Source organism: Sipha flava, unplaced genomic scaffold, assembly GCF_003268045.1.
Source record: "Sipha flava isolate LNK unplaced genomic scaffold, YSA_version1 1_pilon_pilon, whole genome shotgun sequence".
NCBI classification, from domain to species: Eukaryota; Metazoa; Arthropoda; class Insecta; order Hemiptera; family Aphididae; genus Sipha; species Sipha flava.
Window position 1 is genome coordinate 2,059,719 of NW_020272783.1, and position 21,623 is coordinate 2,081,341.

The window sequence follows — 21,623 nt, forward strand, 5'->3', positions numbered from 1 at the left end:
AGAATTATGAACTTTAAGATATTTATTAATATTTATTTATATAACACAATTATTTATGAACCAAAAAAAAAATTAATACACACATCTGCACTTATTAAGATAAAAATTACAGTACAAGAGTATTATCAACAGTAATAGAACATGTAGGTATTGAAAAATACGCAATAATAGACACCGGATCAAATATTTCATGCATAAATGATTCTTTAATTAAAAATATGAATAACAATAAAAATGAGGAAAAAGTTGTTATTACAGAAGCGTGTAATTTAAAATTAAAACACATAAGTAAAACAAAATTAGTGGGTAAAATAAATAATAACATATACAACAATTGTCTTATTGACGGAAAATGCGAATTGATAAATAAATAAATAATAAAAGTCCATACTTTTGCTAAATTAAATTAAAAATTAAAATTAAAGTTAAATTTATACTATTATGTCGGTAGAATACCTATAAATATGCAAATGAAATGTATTAAAATTTGACTAGTTTCAATGTTTATGATTTTAGAATGGCAAACCATGTTTTATTTTTTGTCCAAAACAATGAATATTTTTACGAGGTTATGATTAAAAATATATATATATTTTTTTTTTAGTGAGTCTTTTAATGGTATGACTAAAATACATTTTAATATTATTGGTATATTTTAATATTTTTATGGATTTTTAAATTAAAAATATATACTTTTAAACGAAATAACATTTGAAGTTGAAAAACGTTATAACTTTATTAATAGTATAAATTATATAAATGGTATTTATGATATATGTAAAATAGTATATAGAAAAAAAACAATTATTATTAGGAACAAACATAAAAAACACATATGATCATGGTTAAAAAATTCAAAAATTACAAGGTCCCACCGAGATTTGAACTCGGATCGCTGGATTCAAAGTCCAGAGTGCTAACCATTACACCATGGGACCGAAGCTGTCGACATTTTTGAATTCAAAGTTATATAAGTAAAATGCTGAAATACTTATAAACTTGACAACAAAATTTAAATTTTTAACCCATTATAAATCATCCAAAACATTTTATACTATTCAGTGGCGTATTTAGAAACTTATTTCGGGGCTGATATCATACCTAATTGTGAAATAATTTTATAAATCAATAAAAAATGTTCTTTATCAACTTATTGTTTAAATACTAAATAATAATTAATAACTAAATTAAACGTATGATCGTATTAATCGTATTTTGTATTACTTAATGTAGCGCATAGATGCATAATGAATATATGTCAGTATACTGACAACTGACAAGACGTGACAGTCACGGACTAAGAAATTGATATTCTCATCGACTGATAATTTCCTCACATCAAATTATTTATATATCATGTATGTGTGAGTACCGTGGCATGTCGTGCAGTCGATTGTTATTATTATTATGCGATTACAAATTAATTATTAGCAATATTAATATTTATATATATATATATATATATATTTTTTTTAATTTTTAATATAATATATATATATATATATATATATATATATATATATATATATATAAATAATTAAATATTTAGTAATTTACAAGTTATTTTAAGTTTTGGTAGGAGGGCTGTAGCCCCCCCCCCCAGATTTTTTACTCTAGTTGCGCCTATAGTCTAATTGTGACTTGACTGTCGTAAGTTCCATAGTGCTGTTGACATGGTTAATTATTTTTATTTATTTTTTTACGTACTCTGCTTAATGAAGTGATTTAAAGAAAAATTTTTTAAATTTAAATAATTTATACCGCAATAGTCCTGTCTTATGTGACTGTCGTTTTAAGTTCTATAAAGATAGAAATAAAAGATTGGACGCGATATTGGAGATTGCAGTTACTTTTGAAGTGGAAAAAGAGGAAATTGAAAGACATTTTTTTTTTCGTTCTCGATAATAATAACAGCACATGTAGCTATTGTTAAATCGTTATTGAAAAACATAAAAACTTAAAAGACAGAAAACTTAAAAAACTTAGAAAAAAACAAACGTACCTAGGTTAAAGCATAACCACATAAATGACATTAAATTGATTCCCGAGTTGTTCATAGGTAACATTATACGAGTTGATTCCCGCAAGCTTTCATGATAATACTACCTTGTTAAATTAACTCTTCAATGTATTATGTAATAATAAGTCATAATAGGTAAATAATATTAGAAAAATATTAGAGTGCTATGAATTTAAAACACACATTTTTAACAAACTATAGGTTCGAAATTTGGCCCTCTTTCGATTTTTTAATATTTTAATCAATAAACTTTTTCAGCAATTTTTTTTTACTTTAAGTGAGTTTCTTTGTTTATTATATATATATATATATTTCGCATTGCATCGCTTTTAATTGTTTAATAATAAAAAAATATTTGGGTGGGCGGAAGAAAATCTAGAATTCAGTTTTCCATGAAACTATTCGCAACATATTGTTGATAGTTTTGAAGTGGCTGAAATATATATGTACGTATCTTGTAACAATGAGTTGTATACTGGTAAACTGATGAGTACTTTTATTCTGGAACCAATTCGAACAGTTGTATACTGGAAAGTATTTTTTTCGGGATACAATTGGTACACTTTAATAGACCCAGGAACTATTTCCACATTTGCCATTTTAAAATTATTGATATAATAATTGTTTTGATAAATATTAATGTATTTGTATACAAAGACTGACATTGATGTAAATAACTAACATAATAAATCCCTTCACACATCGGTTCCATGGTGTAATGGTTAGCACTCTGGACTTTGAATCCAGCGATCCGAGTTCAAATCTCGGTGGAACCTACATTTTCTAGATTTTTACAACATTTTCTAAATTTTGTTTTACATTCAACTGTTAAATTATCATTGTTTTTAACATTAAATGTTAGTAAATATTTATTACCACATCAATATTTTTAATACTGTTATAACATATCACATGTTTATAAATGTATTCCGAGTAAAAATGCTTTTTTGCATATAACGTATGTGTTATATTTTTATATTACTGTAATGCCCCGATTTAAGATTTTGTATGTTTTTAGGATAATCAACGCTAGATATAAATCAAAAACAAGAATTAAATAGTTTTAAAAGTGTTGTTCAAACATTTTTATTAATAAAATATAATTTAAATACTAAAAAAAAAACTGCTATGGATTTAAAGAAAACATGTAATAATAATAATATAGTAAAATAAAGTCTACATGGATATAATTTATTCTTGAATTTAAAAGACATTGTACGTTTTAATTATATTCATTATTTATTTTTCCGATTTTCTGCGTTATCATTGAAAACGTTTTTTTTAAAAGTAAATTGTAAAATATTTAGTCATATTTATTCTTATATTTGCATCTATAATGCATATAAATACTTATATTATCATATATTATTTTACAGGTAATTTTAACATCTTTAGATATCTATTTATTTTTAATTGAGAACAGGTTTAGTATATTATGAATATGTACATAAGAAATGTCAAATACAAAAACAATTGTGTTGGGATTTCAAATCGTAGTGCACTAAAAAGTCTTTATCATTATAATTTCAGAGATTATGATGAACTAGTATGAATAAAATACTAAAATACTTTAGATTATATTAAATAAAATAAATAAATAAATAAATAAATAAAAATTAATTAATTAATTAATAAATTTTATAAAGCATTAAATATTATGAAAAATTCCAAGGTCCTACCTTGGACTTACTTAACTCCAAGATTTGAACTCGAATCGCTAGATTCAAAGTCCAGAGTACTCACAATTACACCGTGGAATCGATATATTTAGAACAGTTAGAACACAAAACTATTTTTTTATACTTACATTATGTTATAAAAAAAAGTTATAAAAATATTTTAAAATGCAATGTATTCAAAGTCCAACGTGCTAACCATTACACCATGGGACCGCTACATACATGAAATAGTGTACTCATTTCTTTTGGCTACAGTTACAGATATAATTATAGTTTTAGAGAACGATTAAAAAAAAATAAAATAAAACAATTTTTATTCTTATACATTTACCTTTCAAATAAAATAAAATGTTATATTTTTAGATTAAAATTATTGAACTAGGCATTTAAGAAATGATTGAATCATTTATTTACTACAAATATATTTGACATTTTAATGATCTTCTAACTTTTTTGAACTTATATTACTACATCATGTTATTTGATCTTATACCTTTTTGAAACTAAAAGTCAAAAATCTTTTTTGATTTAGGTTCCAGTTCCGGTTTGTGTTCTTTAAAATTTGAATTAATAATTTATTAAAGGTCAAGGTTCCATAATTTGTTCTAAGTTCTGGTTTTCAGCCCCTGCTATAGTTATTATTGTGCAATTAATATATTCTTACAAACCATGTTGACATTTTAAATTTTATTTTTAATTGTTATACTGTCTTAAGACTTATCGATAAATACCTATTAGCATATTATATTATACATTTAGTTGTTATTCTTGAAATATCAATCCTGTCAACTGGATAAGTGTATGTGTACTTACATTAGAATTTTAAAGGCATTAAATAACTATCGAATTATTTGAATAAAATTTGTATTGTTTATAGGAATTTGCATATTTCGATTTATCCCAAATTTAATCGATTATTTTAAATTCAAATAATTTAGGACATATATTAACTGAGTATATTCTGGTCATTGATTAATGCATATGTATCAAAATATATTATAACATAGGTGACGTTATTTTTTTGATTTGAAAAATCAAGATTTGGAAAATGTTCTATATTTCTTACAATATTACGATATAATTAGTGTTAATCGTTAAAAATGTTCCTGGTAGAAAATGTATTATAAACCGGATTTCGAGTATAGAATGAGTAAAAATTTCAATAATACACTGAGTACTGAGTAAGGGCCGAGTAAAAGTTCAATGTTACACCGGGTACCGAAAAAACCGGGTCTTAATGGTGACATCGAGTACATAGCTGTCGAGTAATTGCCGGGTACCCAAAAAATCCTTAATATTTGTTAGTATTCGATTGAAGTATCAATGTTAGAAATCACAATCAATAGTTATTATAATGTAGACAATTATCTACATCAGTGTGTTTACTTTTTAACCTTTAACGGTCTCGTTGAATATTTTCTAGAAAATACCAATAGCATCTAAAATTTCATGGAGTACAAACGTTTAAAATCCATAGTATTTTTTTTTATTTTTTTTTAACTTACTATTACAATTATTTACTTTTAAATAAAAACCAATATCAACACGCAAATGATTGTAAAAAAAAAAAAAATTGTAAATGATTGGACCAGGTAGTAGCATAAATTAAATTACTTAAACGTATTAGAGTACGGCAAGTACAATAAACTTTGAGTATAATATATATATATCAAGAAAATAATCAAGAATAGCGGTAAAAATGTTAGACGGTAATAAAAATGTAGTAAAAAAAAACAAAAGATTTACAGGTTCCACCGAGATTTGAACTCGGATCGCTGGATTCAAAGTCCAGAGTGCTAACCATTACACCATGGAACCGGATGGTAATAGCATTGTAAACGAGTTTATTTAAGCAAACGTGACGGCATTATAATTTCATTGCATCATTTTTATACAGGTTATTTACTATTTTTTAGTAATAGGTATGATATTAAGCAAAGCTTATTTAATTAACTACGTTTAATGCAAATACCTGTTTTTTTTTTTTTTTGGCTACACCGTATAGGTAATTATATAGATTCGGCCAAAATTTGTTTTGACTTATCTATAGTCCAAATACTAAATCTTATTTTGAAGATTTTTGCATAATTCATAAGTTAGGGCATAAAGTGTATGTTTTAATGAATTTTTTGTATAAATTCTTTTTTTCGTAATACTTACATTTTTTTGGTCAATCTGTTCTAAATTGACATTTAATGTATTTGTATAAACTCTGACTCGTTTCATAGAAACTATTCTATTTTTAGTCGAGTATTTAATGCGCATATTGACTATTCTACTCTTGAAATAGAGATTGAATTATTTCACTGATATCAACTCGTAAGAGGCGCCTTATCGTGTTTAAAAATGTCATACTGATGCACCACATATAATTAATAAAAATTATAATGACAAAAAATAAAAATAAAAGTTATAATTTAGTTGTTTTATTTGCATATTATTGAAAAATTAGAACATATTTTAATAATTTTTAGAGTATATTTTGTTAGATCTATATGCTATATATGCATTTATATTTAATAGTTTTTTATTGCATTAAATTCACAGCCTTGGTGATAAGCAATTACTAATACCTTCAGAGACAGATATCTATAGTTAAACTTTCTATTATGAAATACATTGCTGAGACTCATCTAAATGAAAAATGTTCTACCCTCACAATTAAAAAAACGGTAGGTAACTAAAGTTCAAATTCAAATTAAAGTAATTGCACTTCAGAGTTCCAACATTTATACTTCTATATTGTAAATTTCCTGTATAGAAATAATAAAATTGACATCTAATTTTCATCTACATAAAAATTATAGCCAACTGGATAATTCACAAAGTATGTAACTAATAATTAATAACTCCTCGTATTTTTCAATACTAACATTCAATATAAAATAATTAAATAAATAACTTAATAAGAAATCTCATTTATATTACTTTACTTGCAAATTAATGGTTTTAAAATAATTTTAAATAACATTTACTATTATTTATGAATAATTACGATTTATTTGAATACATTATTAATTATTATGAATGGGAGATGGAGATTATTTATGATTTTATTACATGGCCTTTGGGCGTAACGAAGTTTAGGACATTTTCGTCTGGTTTAAGTCAGCTTTGAAGGTATTACGTTGCGATTGTTTTGTATACATTTTGGATTACTACATATTAGACGCAGACATCCAACTGTACCCTATAATATAAATATTTATTATAGATACATGATTATTAAAATCAAATTTATTATTCAATAATTAGTGCTTAAGTATTGTCGAATTCATAATTGATAATAACATTATTTAGAGTTGAAATATTTAATTAAATAAAAAAATTAAATCTTGTATTGATTGGAAAAAAGATCAGTGTAAATAAATCATGATATTGCTGTCGGATTCTAAATAGGCATTATAATTTAATATGAAACGCATCAATTTTATCAAAATGTGTACTTATGTGTATACTAATGGTTCAGATAGTTAAAATGATGTTTATTGTGATTAACATTTTGCTTTAACATCTTATAAAATAATATTATATCTTTTATTGTTGAATTGATTGTGGGTGTAATTTTATGTATTATTTATTTATAAATATTACCTATTTTCTATGCTTATTCTTTTTGGTTGGAGTATTATTCCACCTTTGATTATTTAACAAAGCATTAAACTTTTTCGGACCACCAGCTTTTGGTCTGTTGCTGTTCGTTGTTGATTGATTTGCAAGCCTAGCTTCATTAAATATATTTCTACAATAATTTTCGTATATTTCTTTGTCTTTAATTTGATTCGTATCACCGCATAACCATAACTCTGAACTGTAAATAACGGAACGTAATATTGACAGCATTCGTGATATGAATTTAAAGTTGTCGGCAGGTTTTATAGGTCCGCTCTGAAATGCAAAACTCCTATAACTTCTGATGCTTTTTTTGATGTTGATAAAGCCTTTTTCCAGTGAAGTATAAAATGCCGTTTGACTAGTAAACAGACAATTAATTCTTTCTTTTTTTATTAAATACGTGGTTACATCTCCGGGACACAATAGGTTAGATCCGATATCTCTCAACAATCTATCGACAGAAAAAACAAATATTATGATTTTTTACACAAATTTCTGTAAATAACCTTCCAAATTTTAAAATGCTTTTATAATTTTGAATCACTTAGCAACATATTAATACATCAAACAAACTATAAACGATTCAAGTATACATTTTACAAATGGTATTATTACTGTTATTACTAAAATAGGTGTTCATACGTTTCAGTACAACAGTTCAAGTAAAATTTTAATGTAATTACTTCTCTTTGAACGATGGACATTGAGCATTCACTTTATCCACCAGATCGTTTGTCCAATTATTATTTTTTGACTGTTCCAAGTCAATGAATAGCAATATATCAGTTTTCGCTTCTATTTTGAATAAATCTTTCGGTGTAATAAACGATTTCATCTGTGGCGGTGGTATGTGATTGAATACCTTACAAAGGTTTAAGGATAAAATAATAGCTTCAAAATATTTGATAATTTCCAACACTCACTTTAGATGGGTTGCAAACGGTTATACTTATCCGGGATCCAGCGAAGATATTTGCAATAAGTTGTTTAACTTGCGTCCAATCTAGACCGTCCAACCCACACCCGATTTTTGGAATCCCCAATTTGGTTAAATTCATCGCTTTCATTTTAACCAATAAAGATTTTAGGACTACTGATAACGTTTGCATAGTTGGTTTTTCGCCACTAAATTTCTTCGTTATCATGTAAAATGCGATCTCCTTACGGTCGTTGATAATCACACCAACATCGCCTAACATAAGATTTTGATCAAATAACTGTCCAACACCGCCGAAATATTGTCTAAAAAGTAATCGAAATCAGTATTAATTTGATCAAGAGCATATGCATGATATTTGTACTTGAATTTCACGGCAATTCCAGCTCCCATCCGCAAGTCTTCGGCTATACAATGAGCAACAGGGATGTCTCTGGGCAGATTGAAAAGATTTTCATCTATTTCTTTCAAGTAACTTGAAAACATTTAAAAATTGTTTTTAATTTATTGGAAATAATTTTATTGGTGATATTATCATTATTGTACGTATAAAACAAAATGAAGAAACGAACCCATGGGTTAACCTAACCTAACCTAACCAACCGTTTTGAAAAATAACATTATGCACATTTACTTTAATTATTATAGCATAAATGAATTACATTTCTAACAGTATACAGATAAGTACAATTATCAAAAATATTTCTTAAATTAAAATATAGTATGTACTTAGTCTGAAATATAATCTGTTAATGTTGCTATTTTACTAAAAACATAAGTAACTACTGTAACAATAAAACTATAAATAAGTAATTAACACTAATAATAATGTATACCAGATTCTATCTTCTAATGTAGCTTCATTTTTGCTTGTATCAGCTTTCGATTTAATTTTTTTGCACGCGCTTGCATAACTTAAGAGTTTTTCATTGCTATCACCAATCTTCTGTTCATCGGATACATTTTCATTTGGAGATTGGCTCCTACTATCATATTTCAAAATTTTATTACGACTAGTTACACGTTTAATTAACAGAATTATTTATAATTTCATAAATATTCTTATTCAACAAGTATGAATTACACGTAAGTGTTTATACATTTATAATATAACTAACTATGGTTCAAAATAATAATATTTGATTTTTAAAAACCTAACTACTTTATAAATATGGAAACTGAAGAATAGACATTTTAAACCTATTTTAAAAGGATAAAGAAAAAATTAATTTTAAATTTCTATATTAAATTATTTTATTTTTTCGTATACCTAAATAATTTAAATTATAATTTATTGTCATAATTGATAAAAATAACATTATATAAACAATGAATACATATACCATAGGAATTACGTATTTTAGGAGATAATAAAACCAAATAGTATTTACGGATAACAAAAGATAAATTATTATTATTAAATTTCCACTTACCGTGATCGCATTGTAATTAAATTATACTAATGTTATATATAATGTTTATATAAATATAAAATGTTAAAACCATTACTAAATACGTACCCACTTTCAGGTGTCTTGGTGGAAGTTTCCTGTTTTACATCTGTTGTTTTTTTAACTGCATCTTCAGTTTTTATCGTTCCCGATGGTATTTTAAGTTGGCTTCCAATATGACTTCTAAACAATACAATAATTATTACATAAAGTATTATAGTACATAGTATATAGTACATAAAGTTTATTACATAAAAGTTATTAAATTTTTAAAAATTATTGAATGCATTTTATTTGATTCCAGTTGTGTATTTTATTTTATTTAGTAATTATTTTCGACGAAAATTAGATAAAAGTTTAAACCCAATGTATAATTGGTTCATAAATTAAAACAAAATAATACACATCATGAATTCATTTAATTATTTTAACATACTTCTGAATGAGTTGCGTTAACTCTATAGATGCTTTAGGTATATCATGTTTTTCTTTTTTTCCACCTAACGTGGATTGATCTTGTTTCTTTAACAAAATATTATTTTTAATCTTCTTTTTTTCTTTTTGTTCAAACTGGTTGATTTGACTAAATTTAGCTCTAAGTAATAATAAAGAAATTATTAATTTAGTATAAAATTATTCATACAAAATTGAATTAACTGGAAAGAAGCAACGAATTTATTATATTTATTTATACTAAATCTAATATATTTATAATTATTAATTATTTAATTTTTTTTTAAATTTTAAAACTGAATCAGATGTATATTTTAGATTATATTTTTTATGAAATTTATCATTCACCATAAATGTTTATATGATATTTATATATCTGCATATAATATGTTAATGTTTAAATTATAATTTGTGTGTACCCATCTTTAAGTAATGTTTTGCCTTCAGTTTTTTCTTGAGTTGAGTTATTCTTCAAAGGTTTGTTCTTATTTCTATCACAATTTGTAGCCATTTCTTTGATCCTATTTACATTTTTTGAATTTTTAAGATATTTAAAATTAATAATCTAGTGAATATTTTTACTCTTTTAATCAAATGTACAAGTCTAAAATTTCACCTATTACTATTTCTAGTATTTAAGAATATTATACTTAATTTAAAATTAAGTATTTTAAGGTTATATTGAAAGAAAAATATTAAGGATACTTCTAGAGTAAAAATTAATTAATACTTATACATTTTTTTTTCAGTTTCGTTCTTCTTTTCTAAAGACAAACTCCTAAAAAAGAAAATATTTCGAAGTTTAACTTTTCTAAATTGAAAAATTATAGTATATACATTATGATTATGTAAACATCATATAATATTCATTGATTAGTCAATTTTTTGAATTTTAATACGTTAAATTTACATTAACTTTTTACGTTTTGTCTATAAAATTATATGTGTAAAATAATTTACTTTTTTGTTTGTTTGCCTTTCTTCATTTTGTTTATTGAAGTATTCATTCTTCAAGATTTACAAATTGGTTTATCTTAAGCTAAAAAAAAATGATTACGCTGTAACGCTGTTATTTTTTTCGTCTCCTCTAATTTAATTACATATCTATGTAATAAATCGAATTAGTCTCCGGAGGGTTTATTCTCCAAGGCATAAGTTTAAAAAGTACTTAAATACCAGTATTTATAATATATAATATAGATCACACAACAAGTGACTGTGTGTACATATTTATTGTAAAATCGGTAAAAAAATAATGCAAATAAATAATATATCTAGATGTAACGTAAAAGTGTATCGCATATTAGTGGTTAGATGACAAAAAAAAAACATTGTTGACGCATCAGTCTTACAATACGATAAACCGGTACAAAACGATGTACCAAAATTATTCTGGATGGATTTACAATATTTTGGGAGAGTTTATGTATTCTACTATAACCGTGTCCATATTGTATCTAGTAAAAAACGTTAGCCGAATAAATCCGTGGTGAAACCCGGTATCATTAGACCATATATGCACTGGACGGAGCAGTGAGACGAAATCGTGCATAGCGATTGTGTCCAATATCGCTCCTCCACGTGCGTGTGTTTAGTCGTTTACAATTGCCACGACGTAAAGGGCCCCCGCCCCTTTACGTTTAAGCCCTCCCCCCGGCTTTGAAATATCTCTACGACATACAGTAACGGATGGAGGCCCTGGAGGTCTAGGTCGATAATGTATTTCCGAACCCTAACTTAAATGCTCTAAACTAATGCTGAATCACTAGTGCCTGAATCCAGTTACTCTGTAGTGTGCGTCTTCACTACTTTCTCTAACTTATTTATTTAAAGCCCCAGCTCAGTTGTGGTTCGGAAATACGCGGACCGGCTTGAGTTTTACGAACTACCAAACGAACGACTCGTGTTACGAACAGCAAACAAAGCTCAAGCCCTGAACTTTAAGATTTTTGGAAGGCTTAGGCGGGTATGGTCCGCAGGATAAATGTACGTTGTCCAATGTTCGACCAATTGCGGAAACTCTATTGTGAATCAAGTCAGTACTCAGTCTCAGCAGTTAGATATCTGTTGAAAGGCGACGTACACCGTGTTCGACCACGAGTTGTTGTGCGTTTCGAACAATAATAAATTAATAAATTCATTTCTAATTTATTTGGAGAAGAATTGAAAGAAAGCGATTAGTTTTTAACGTATTTGACGCCAAAACAAAAAAAAAAAAAAAAAAGAAATCGATCGATTCCTTATTTTTAAGCCTCGAGAAGCTGAAGGGGATATTTCGAAGTTCTAATAAACAGACGTCCGTTAGAAAACGATATTAAATTTAATAATTTTTGTATTCTACGTGCGATACATCGGATAATTTATGATATTTCCGCACATTCTCGATGAAAAGTTCATATTATTCTTGCGATGAAAATGCAATCGCCGACATTTCAACGTGGGCTACGGTCGCGGCGAAAAAATCAGCTATCACGCGTAGGACACCGTATGACAGTATGATAGAGAGTTGGACGGCGACCGGTCGCGCATCGGACATCGTACGTTAACGACCGTTCAAACCCAAAAACCGGCCGTACACGAAGAGTTTAACTGTCAAATTCGAATCGACATTCCTATTCCGCCGATATGGTTGGCAGATTTTTACTGTCCTGGTACAAAACTTTTTGTGCACGTACACTGCCATTCCTGACGTGCCGAATCAACTCGCCCCCTTGGAGTGTACCGACTAGATATTTAGGTTTATGTTCAAAACTGTCAACTTTCCTGCGATCATGATCTGTCTGTTGATCTTTCGACATGTTAGAAATATTGTTTGCCATTCCTACAGAATGAACAGTACGTGTTGTTCAGTTGAACGCGATAATTTTTACAAATCTGTACGTAGTTAGCTCAGTGTGTTTGCGATGTGTTTACACCCGACTGGTTCTCGTAAAACGTAAAAAAATAATAACGAAGAATATTGCCATTGTTACATGTACAAATCAACAACACCACCAGGAACGCGGCTCGATTTCGGGTCCGTGATATTTTTACGCCATGTTTTGGTTTTGGTCGAGGACCGAAACGGACGGAAAAACGATGCTAACTAACAAACAAACTAATTAACCAAAGGCTTGCGAATTGTGAGAATGCTCTTGTAAATCGTTGCTAATCGGCTGCTAAATGTTGGCCTGAAAAAAATATTAATATTTTGATCGGGTGCGGTCGGGGACCCGGTTCGTGGACATTGTTGCGGCGGAACAGCACCGCTGCCTCGGCGCGCGCGCGCGTCTCAATCCGATTTCTTCGTCGTTCGCGCGGCGTCCAGAAACGATTGCCTAACCGCGCCCTCGGGTCGTGGGACGGCGTTGGCGTGCGACGCAGCTGTACTTACGCGACGTGAAGTCAAAATTGCGTCCACAACGGTTATCGAGAAGTTCGTAACAACAACGGGCACCGGAACTGAACAGACTCGAATCGAATGCGCTTTTCCGGTCGTGTTGTTATTTGATGTTCTCGGGAATCGTGCTGCACAGCTTGTTGACAAGTCGACAAATGCGTTATTCGAATATGTTGTTTCGGCTAGAAACATCCGTATCCACGGTACCCCGTTGCAGTGCGTCGTATTTGTTTCGAACGTTTTTCGGCCAGCACTGGGCGACGAGTCAATCTCGATAAACGATTTTTTCTTATGTTACGAATCGTAGCGATTGCAACTTCCGCTGTGACCGCCGATTCGACTCGTTCGTTGGACGATTAACTCTAGCGAAATATGCCCTTGCCAATTTTCGCGTGGTAGTTACAGAACACGCATTTCCGCTGAAATGTTTTATCGCCGAGTTATGCATAAAAAAAACTCTGCACGACCGTCACCGCTGTTGCGGACGACATACTCATTTCCAAAAAAAACTATCCACTTTATTTGAATGATACTAATTTAATTAAGATTGAAGTAATTAATGATTTGGGTATTCACTTTGAATCTGACGTATTTTTCAAAAATAGAAACAGAAACACACAAACTTTCAAAAATATAATTTGTCTTATAACTCTGTATTGTTCCCTAGTTAAGTTATCTCTAGAATTTGGGTCCACTTGGAGTGGCTATTTTGTTGTCGGTGATGTTGAACCTATCACTATTGGCTACGACGCGAACGTATATTATATGTGTTTATAATCTAAATCCCGTTGTTTTGTTCGATCGTGGATGGCGAAGCCATTTTTTTTTTTTTTTTAAAATTTTTGTTTTTATTTATTGTATTGTATTATAGGTGTAAATATATAATATATATTTGTTAAATTTTTTTTTTTTTTTTGTTCACAGAGTTTTTCCCATTTTATTCTTTATTGTGATTAATTTTATTTCCTCCATATAAGGCTATTTTTGTATACTATGTGATTTATCTTTTTTTTTCGGTTTATCCATTTTTTAAACTTTTGTAACTATAAATTACTATTTATTCTACAACCGAGGTTTTCTCATTTTTATAGAACTATTAATTAAAAATTAATTAATTTTTCTTAATAAAATTAAATAAAAATTAAAGTGTAAATATTTTATGTTTTAATTAATTCTATTATTCTATTTTTTCAGTATTGAATTCTGATTTTTTTTTTGTTTTGTTAAAACTTCTAGCTATTTTGTAAATATAATTATTATTTTATTATGATGTTCATTTAATGTTGTATTTTACTTAAGAAATATATATATTAATTTGTTAAAAATTTTATGCCAAACTCATTTCGTTCATCAGAATTGTTTCATAAAAATACGTTAATTATAATAATATGGTTTCTTTTTATAATGTTAGTTCATACATACTAATACGAAATAAAAATAATTTTGAATTTACTCAATTTACTTCCAAAAATCTACCTCGTAAGACGGCGTTGCGTATAGGCAATTTAAAATGCATTTATATATTTTTTATTTTGTAAATTAATTATAATAATAATATACTTGACAAGCTTAGTTTATATTCATATTTCAAAACCTTGTATTACATAGACCAAGAAATCACTAAAATTCTATTTCCGGTGATCAGGTGACAATTATTGTTCTGAAATATATCTACACGTATATTCAGTTACGGTTTGGCAGTGTATGGTATTGGTACACCATTAAAAAGTAATTTTGTTCCAAATTCCAATAGACCGTGATCGGCATTTTATTCTTTGGTATGCATAAAGACCTTTCTGTAAATGTGTTAATTAACTTATAATTTACTAATAAATTGTCCCAAAAATACAATTTAACAGTATTGATTACCTTGATTACCTACTAAATTAATCAGACCCCATGTTATTTGACAAAATTGAATAAGGATAATAAAACTGATATCAATGATTATTACATTTTATAGTTATAAACTAACTACAAATGTTGTTCATGTATATTGATTTTATGATGGTATTATTGACTAATGTAATAATATAACATCAAAATTATTTCAAAATTATCGCGATCTCGATGGTAATTGAATCACTCGAATAATAAAATAATTTTTAACAATACCAGATTAATATTACGATAAATGTTCAATTCATTATAAATAAAAATAAAAATAAATAAATTATCCTAGTGCGACATTTTTTTATAACAAGTGCAATTTTACATTAGAAATTGGAACAGTAACATTGATCATATCTATCTTCTGCTCAGACGTAGTATAACAGTAAACATATTTACTACGCAAAAGTAACAAAAATGATCATAAAAAAGTTGATACAAAATAATGTGTGTACTATATAATACTCGAAATACAATTTATAATATAAAAATGTATTTAACTGTTAAGACGTACATATATTTGATAACCGAACGGTCGACTGAAATATTATTTTGGTACAAAACTAAGCTATATTCTAAATTACAAACCATTCGCGATCAATTGCGACTGTTATTACGCGAAAAAAAACCGCTGTAGTCTTCGGTTATCATATTATATTGTTTTACATACAGTCACATCGACTGAGTGTTTACTATTTAAATGTAATAAAATATAAATTATTCGACGATATAGCTTTTTATTTCCAAATATAATATAGTTTGGAATATTCGAAATAATTTCTTATTTGTATGACGTCCTTATGTGAAATGGGGGGGGGGAGAGAGAAAGAGTATTTATGTTGCGTCCGTTGTTTAAACTTAGACCAAATCAGCCTGATTTTAGTCAGCCAACAAGTCCGTGATTTGCATGGTGGACAGAATGCTGTTGCCGTGCCGGAGCAACAGTTTTTCTGCGGAATCCTCGACGATCGGAGTCACCAGGTCGAGTACCATACGTTTGTTTCTCTTGAGAATTTTCGACAAGAATTGCGCTGAAAAAAAAAATAAAAGACGCGTGTTTTAATTATTATTATAATATAGAAATTTAAACGTTGTTTGAAAGAAATTATAATAATGTATTAATCGTGTTTTTGTCATCAAGTACTGAAAGCGAAATTAATGCGGCAGTATTACAAAATGTATACAATTACTTCAGGTCATACATTTAATACCGTGACAGTCGTTTTATAAGACAAGAAATTAAAATAACTCTAAATCCGTGCAGTTTGTTTTGTATAATGTATATAATGATATTTTTTAAATTACAATAACTATTTAATTCGAAATCTTAATTTTTTTTTTTTTTTATTGCATATGGCTTCGGCGAAAAATATTAGTTAATAAAAATTACAATTTCAATAACAATAAATGAATAAGAAATAATTAATAGATATAAATATAAACTAAATTTTAACTAAGTAACAGTAAAAAAGAAAAAAAAAATTGAAGAAAATTAAATAACATGCAATATCTTGAGGTGGAAATAAAGGTAGGCAGTAAAATGTTAATAAATCTTAATAAAATTCTATCTCAAACATATTAATTCTTTAGTTATTATTTTATTTTTCTCTTAATCCTAATGCTTCACAACAAATCGTTTTTTTTATTGCTATTGCCTAAATAAATTAATTTATTGAACATTCTGCTGTTACAAAACAACTATTATTATTTTTATTTATTTGTAATATATATATATATATATATATATATATATATATATTAAAATATTAGTTACCTATTTATTAGTAGCTCATTAAAAAAACATAATACGAGTATATCATTCAACTTTTTACTTACAGATATATTATTGACGTGTTCATTAAACAAACAACTATAGGGAATGCTGTACGTTGTTTAATAACTAAAATGTAAAATAACTAAAATCGATTTCATAGAAATTATCTATATTCTATTTGATTCATGCGATATTTTCTCACGTTATTATTAATTACATTTACCGCATGCATGTGGCAAAGTCACAAAGTGTTATAATACGTATCTGTAATAAGTCCGTTTAAAATATATCTGTATCACATAAAAACTACCAGTGAAGAAGAAACACAATGCCGACTTATACTATCATACTCGTTAATAATATTTGCACCATTCGACTTGATTATAGGTCAATTAACTTCAATAATATAATAATGTAAATTGACCCTGAACCCATAATAGTGCACAGCGCTAAAAGCAAATTTACTACATTACGCGTTAAACGAACGCTAAAGGATTAGTAAATAATGTGTTTTGTCTTTTATATGTAAGTTTTTTTTTTTTATAAGAAGTTCTGCGATACCTACGTAATAATCGTAATACATTTAACCTAAGTTCAATAACATATTTAACTTACAGTCTTTATTGACATATAATAAACGAAGTACAATAAACAAAGTTATATGCAGTACTCAAAGAATGTATAAATGATTAAATTAGTGCAAATATTTAATACACATTAAATAAATATAGCGTATACATGCAGACATGTTAAAATTTAATAATAATTATGTTGAAATATTTTCAAGGTTGTTAGAAATCGCATTAATTTATGTGTGTGATTTTATTGGAATGCAACGTTTTCACACGACGATTCATGAATCAAACATAATTTTTGGCGAGGCGTGAGAAAATTAAAAGTAACTAGAAATATTGAATACACTGCCGTCATTGTACATTGACTTTCGATGGGAAACTATTTTAACAATACACGTAACTTTGTTGAGCCAACGTGGACTAGAGCAGTGACCTGCTACATTATTAATTTTACGTTTATCGTTTTAATTAAAAACTAAGACCTTACCCAATGCCGGATTTTGTGATTTAATGATATTGATTTCTACATCTCCAAGGTTTAAGTTAATTTTGACGCTTTTCAACTTAATTTTATCGTCAGACGAATCTGTGTCTGAATGTAAACGAAGAACACTGTTACCTGTAAATGTAAATATTACATAACTAATCTTGTTATTAAATCTTATGTAATTGTTATACGTTACTATTTAATAGATAATGCACAAAAATAATGATTTACATTAATATGGTATATAATGTATCTGTTATTATTCCTGGTATACTATTAAATTCATACACTGTTAAAATATAAATTCACCTGAAAATATTCTGTTGATAATTGAAAATTTAAACTGTTTTCTTACATTCAAGCTAAAACACTTGCAGTCCATAAAGAAATCATAAAGCTGGGCGTTTAAACCAAATCTAGCTTAAACTATAACTTTAACTTAATACTATATGTTATTTAAACTGTAATATATAAATAATAATAAAAAAAACGTATTTGTTTTCAAACCTAAGGTATGTATAATAGTGTTGTAGTATTATATTTTAATAAATACTATATAAGTACAAATATACATTAATGAACGTGCTTGTATGGTAAAAATTAATTTAACGCTTAATCATCCATCACAATTTATATGAAAATAATTATACTCAATGTGGAAAAACGACAGTAAACACTTTACTTATTCTTATTGGTACATGGTACATTTTAAAAAGTAAATTATCGATTCAGAAGCATAAATAAAAAGTAATGTAAAGTAAACTTACTGATTTTTCCAGTGCATTGTCCTTCGTCGACTATGGGCTTCGGCAGAGCTTTCAAAGTGACGTTCAAGTCGAAGTCAGTGATAAACATGATTAGTGGAATTTCTAATTCTATATCCCATGTATGTTTAATTAAATTAACTCTGAAAAAAAAAATTTTTATTTTTCGTCGTAAAATAAACTAATAATTATCTCGATTCCGTTGATTTTTCAAACTCACTTAAATGCTTTAGCGGTTACTGATTTCGTACCATTCGCTATCAAGTTGAACAAATCTCCGGTCACGTTGATGTCTTGCATCGATCTGCCGATTGATATTCTAGGGATATGTACAGGATCTAATGGCGGTAAATTGAATTGCGGGTTACCTGTAGAGCATACAAGAAGAGTATGAATTCATAAGTTTCAGTCATGTTTTAATTGTACAATTTTCATATAATATCTATTGGATTAGCTACGTACCACGTATAAGCTGAGGCTTAGCCTGTTTGAGTATGTTCAACAAACATTCTTCCAGTTTCGGATCACTTCTCTTGCACGGTTTCAGTCCATCTGAAAATAATACATTCGTGAGCATGAATGTGTTGTGTAAAAATCGAAACATTATTTTCGAAACAATATCAACGGAAGTAATAATCACAACACTTACCGATAAATGGCTTAGCCGAAGTTTTGTCCAAAGACAAAGCGTATAGCGCGAACGCGATGATGAATCTTTTGGTGAACATTTTTCCGCGCGTAGTTCTGATCGTCGATTATTTCGAAAATGATATGTTGCGGCACAACACACGACTCTATATACGAATAAGCGCGCGTCTGTGTAATTATATTATAAATGTGCGAAAATGAGTATAGATTTTAATTCAATTATATTTCAATTTGCGAGCGTAACACGCAAGCACAACAGCTCTTTGTGTTCCCTGTCTGACCGCTCTGATTTCTCTACGTAGCACATTTAAAAACACTTAACCGTGATTCGAAATGCCTTCGTAGTACACACCGTACAGTATATTTGCTCCTCGTAATTTGGACGGACATTACGCGTATTAGCAGAAACAATCATTGCTGTTTAAACGAATCCCGGTATTGACGATACACATAAACTGACATATCGATATCGCTATCGGAATATCCGTTCAACGTTAATTATATGCAGAATGTCCTACGAACATATACGATGGTTGTTAATATGACCTAGCACAACGATGTTCACGTTTTAGCAGGACACGGTGTATAAAACGGGTGATGTTGCAACACATTACGGCGACGGCAATATAATTGTCTACAGGTAAACGTAACAAAGTTAATGTTTTCGTAGGTGTTAAAACGCCTAATGGCCGAATAATGCAATAACAGTTTTAAGGACAGGAAAAATGATTTTTTCGCGTGCAGTTAAATATGTATAAATTACTAAACGTGAAATAACGTATCGCACGGCTATCGAACATATCACAGTTTTCGCGTGCCCAACATAAAGTATATTATACACCTAAACACTAAAGTGCGTACGATTGATTCAACAACAATAAACGCGTCCGTCGTTATTGTATTCGTTTCCGTCATTAGACGCTATGTTTTACAATAGGATTTTATCTTAAACAATCTACACTGTGTTGTGCTTAACTTTTATTTTCTTTTTTTTTTTACTCAACGCGACGGGTCTAAAGGAAACTGTAATATTTGAAATTCACTCGCAAAGCCCATCGCACAGTATCAGGACGTCGCGTATATTGGTCGTATACCGAACACCATGGGCTACTGTAATGGGAGTTTTCAAACCGGAACTCTTACAGTGTTACAATAGATAAAATGTATGAGTTTTTTATGCACCACTAAATTTCCCCGTCATATATGCCACCGCTACAGATGCATGTTATGATACATAAGAATATTTTGTATGAAACGGTCTGCGAGTTTTTGACAATATTTCAACGTTAAATTATGGTGTATACAGCTTGAATATATTTTATAGCGGTAGACGAGACTTTTTATTGTATCCCTTATGATACGATACGCATTATTCGTCCGTCCGATTGAATTGTATTTTTTCACTGCGCGTTTATATAATAGGAATTTATCTTTCGTCTTTTTCTCATCCGTTTAATGGACGTGCGCCCTGTGTTCATTCGATATGCACATGGAAACCGTGGGGGAAGGAGCCCGTGAGGGAAGGTAAGCCACCCTTACTATCGTTATTGTACATTAAATATAATCGTTCATAAGAGGAATATTTATGAAAACTGACGTTCTAAAATCTTGTTTGTATAAATTCAGTTTTCGTTCGGAATTCAGGTTTTCCTAAAAAACCTGCAAAAAAAATGTATTATATTTTTCCAACTACTTTTACTATTTGGATTTCTGTTTTACATTTTTACCAAGGGGATAAAAATATCAGTTGCCCAATGTTTAAGAATGTAATATATCGTTACATAAAACTCTTATCACTGGTTTTCGTTTCGTTAAACATTTGAATAACCATTACAAATCAATTACGAAAATGACAACGAGAAGGTGTGACAAATTCAAAATATCCATTAGAGTCACCAAAAAAAAAAAAAACGAAAACACCTCAAATTCGTTACGAATGGAAGTATGACAA

At 28.4% G+C, this 21,623-nt stretch overlaps 1 protein-coding gene and 3 non-coding genes across 4 annotated transcripts; 1 reads left to right on the forward strand and 3 right to left on the reverse strand.

Moving 5' to 3' along the window:
• Positions 1-866: 866 nt before the first annotated feature.
• Trnaq-uug lies at positions 867-938 on the reverse strand. Its single transcript has one exon. It is a non-coding gene; the product is annotated as a tRNA-Gln (tRNA).
• Positions 939-2,724: 1,786 nt separating this feature from the next.
• Positions 2,725-2,796, forward strand: Trnaq-uug. The gene has a single exon. It is a non-coding gene; the product is annotated as a tRNA-Gln (tRNA).
• A 2,649-nt stretch (positions 2,797-5,445) lies between these two features.
• Trnaq-uug lies at positions 5,446-5,517 on the reverse strand. Its single transcript has one exon. It is a non-coding gene; the product is annotated as a tRNA-Gln (tRNA).
• Positions 5,518-15,578: 10,061 nt separating this feature from the next.
• On the reverse strand, positions 15,579-19,834 carry LOC112682050. The gene is made up of 6 exons (XM_025552513.1): positions 19,674-19,834; positions 19,487-19,576; positions 19,245-19,392; positions 19,028-19,167; positions 18,261-18,392; positions 15,579-16,455 (listed from the first exon to the last, which is right to left on the reverse strand). The coding sequence occupies exons 1-6, from the start codon at positions 19,750-19,752 to the stop codon at positions 16,304-16,306; spliced, it is 741 nt and encodes a 246-aa protein (XP_025408298.1). The 5' UTR covers positions 19,753-19,834; the 3' UTR covers positions 15,579-16,303.
• Between the last annotated feature and the right edge of the window lie 1,789 nt (positions 19,835-21,623).

What these genes read in the sequence shown, in the direction of transcription:
- LOC112682050 (XM_025552513.1), bottom strand. Translation starts at nt 19,752, where the DNA reads ATGTTCACCAAAAGATTCATCATCGCGTTCGCGCTATACGCTTTGTCT. An exon ending in TTCGGCTAAGCCATTTATCG is followed by an intron (nt 19,577 to 19,673) that starts GTAAGTGTTGTG and finishes TATTATTTTCAG; the next exon opens with ATGGACTGAAACCGTGCAAG. An exon ending in ATCACAAAATCCGGCATTGG is followed by an intron (nt 16,456 to 18,260) that starts GTAAGGTCTTAG and finishes TTTTTTTTTCAG; the next exon opens with CGCAATTCTTGTCGAAAATT.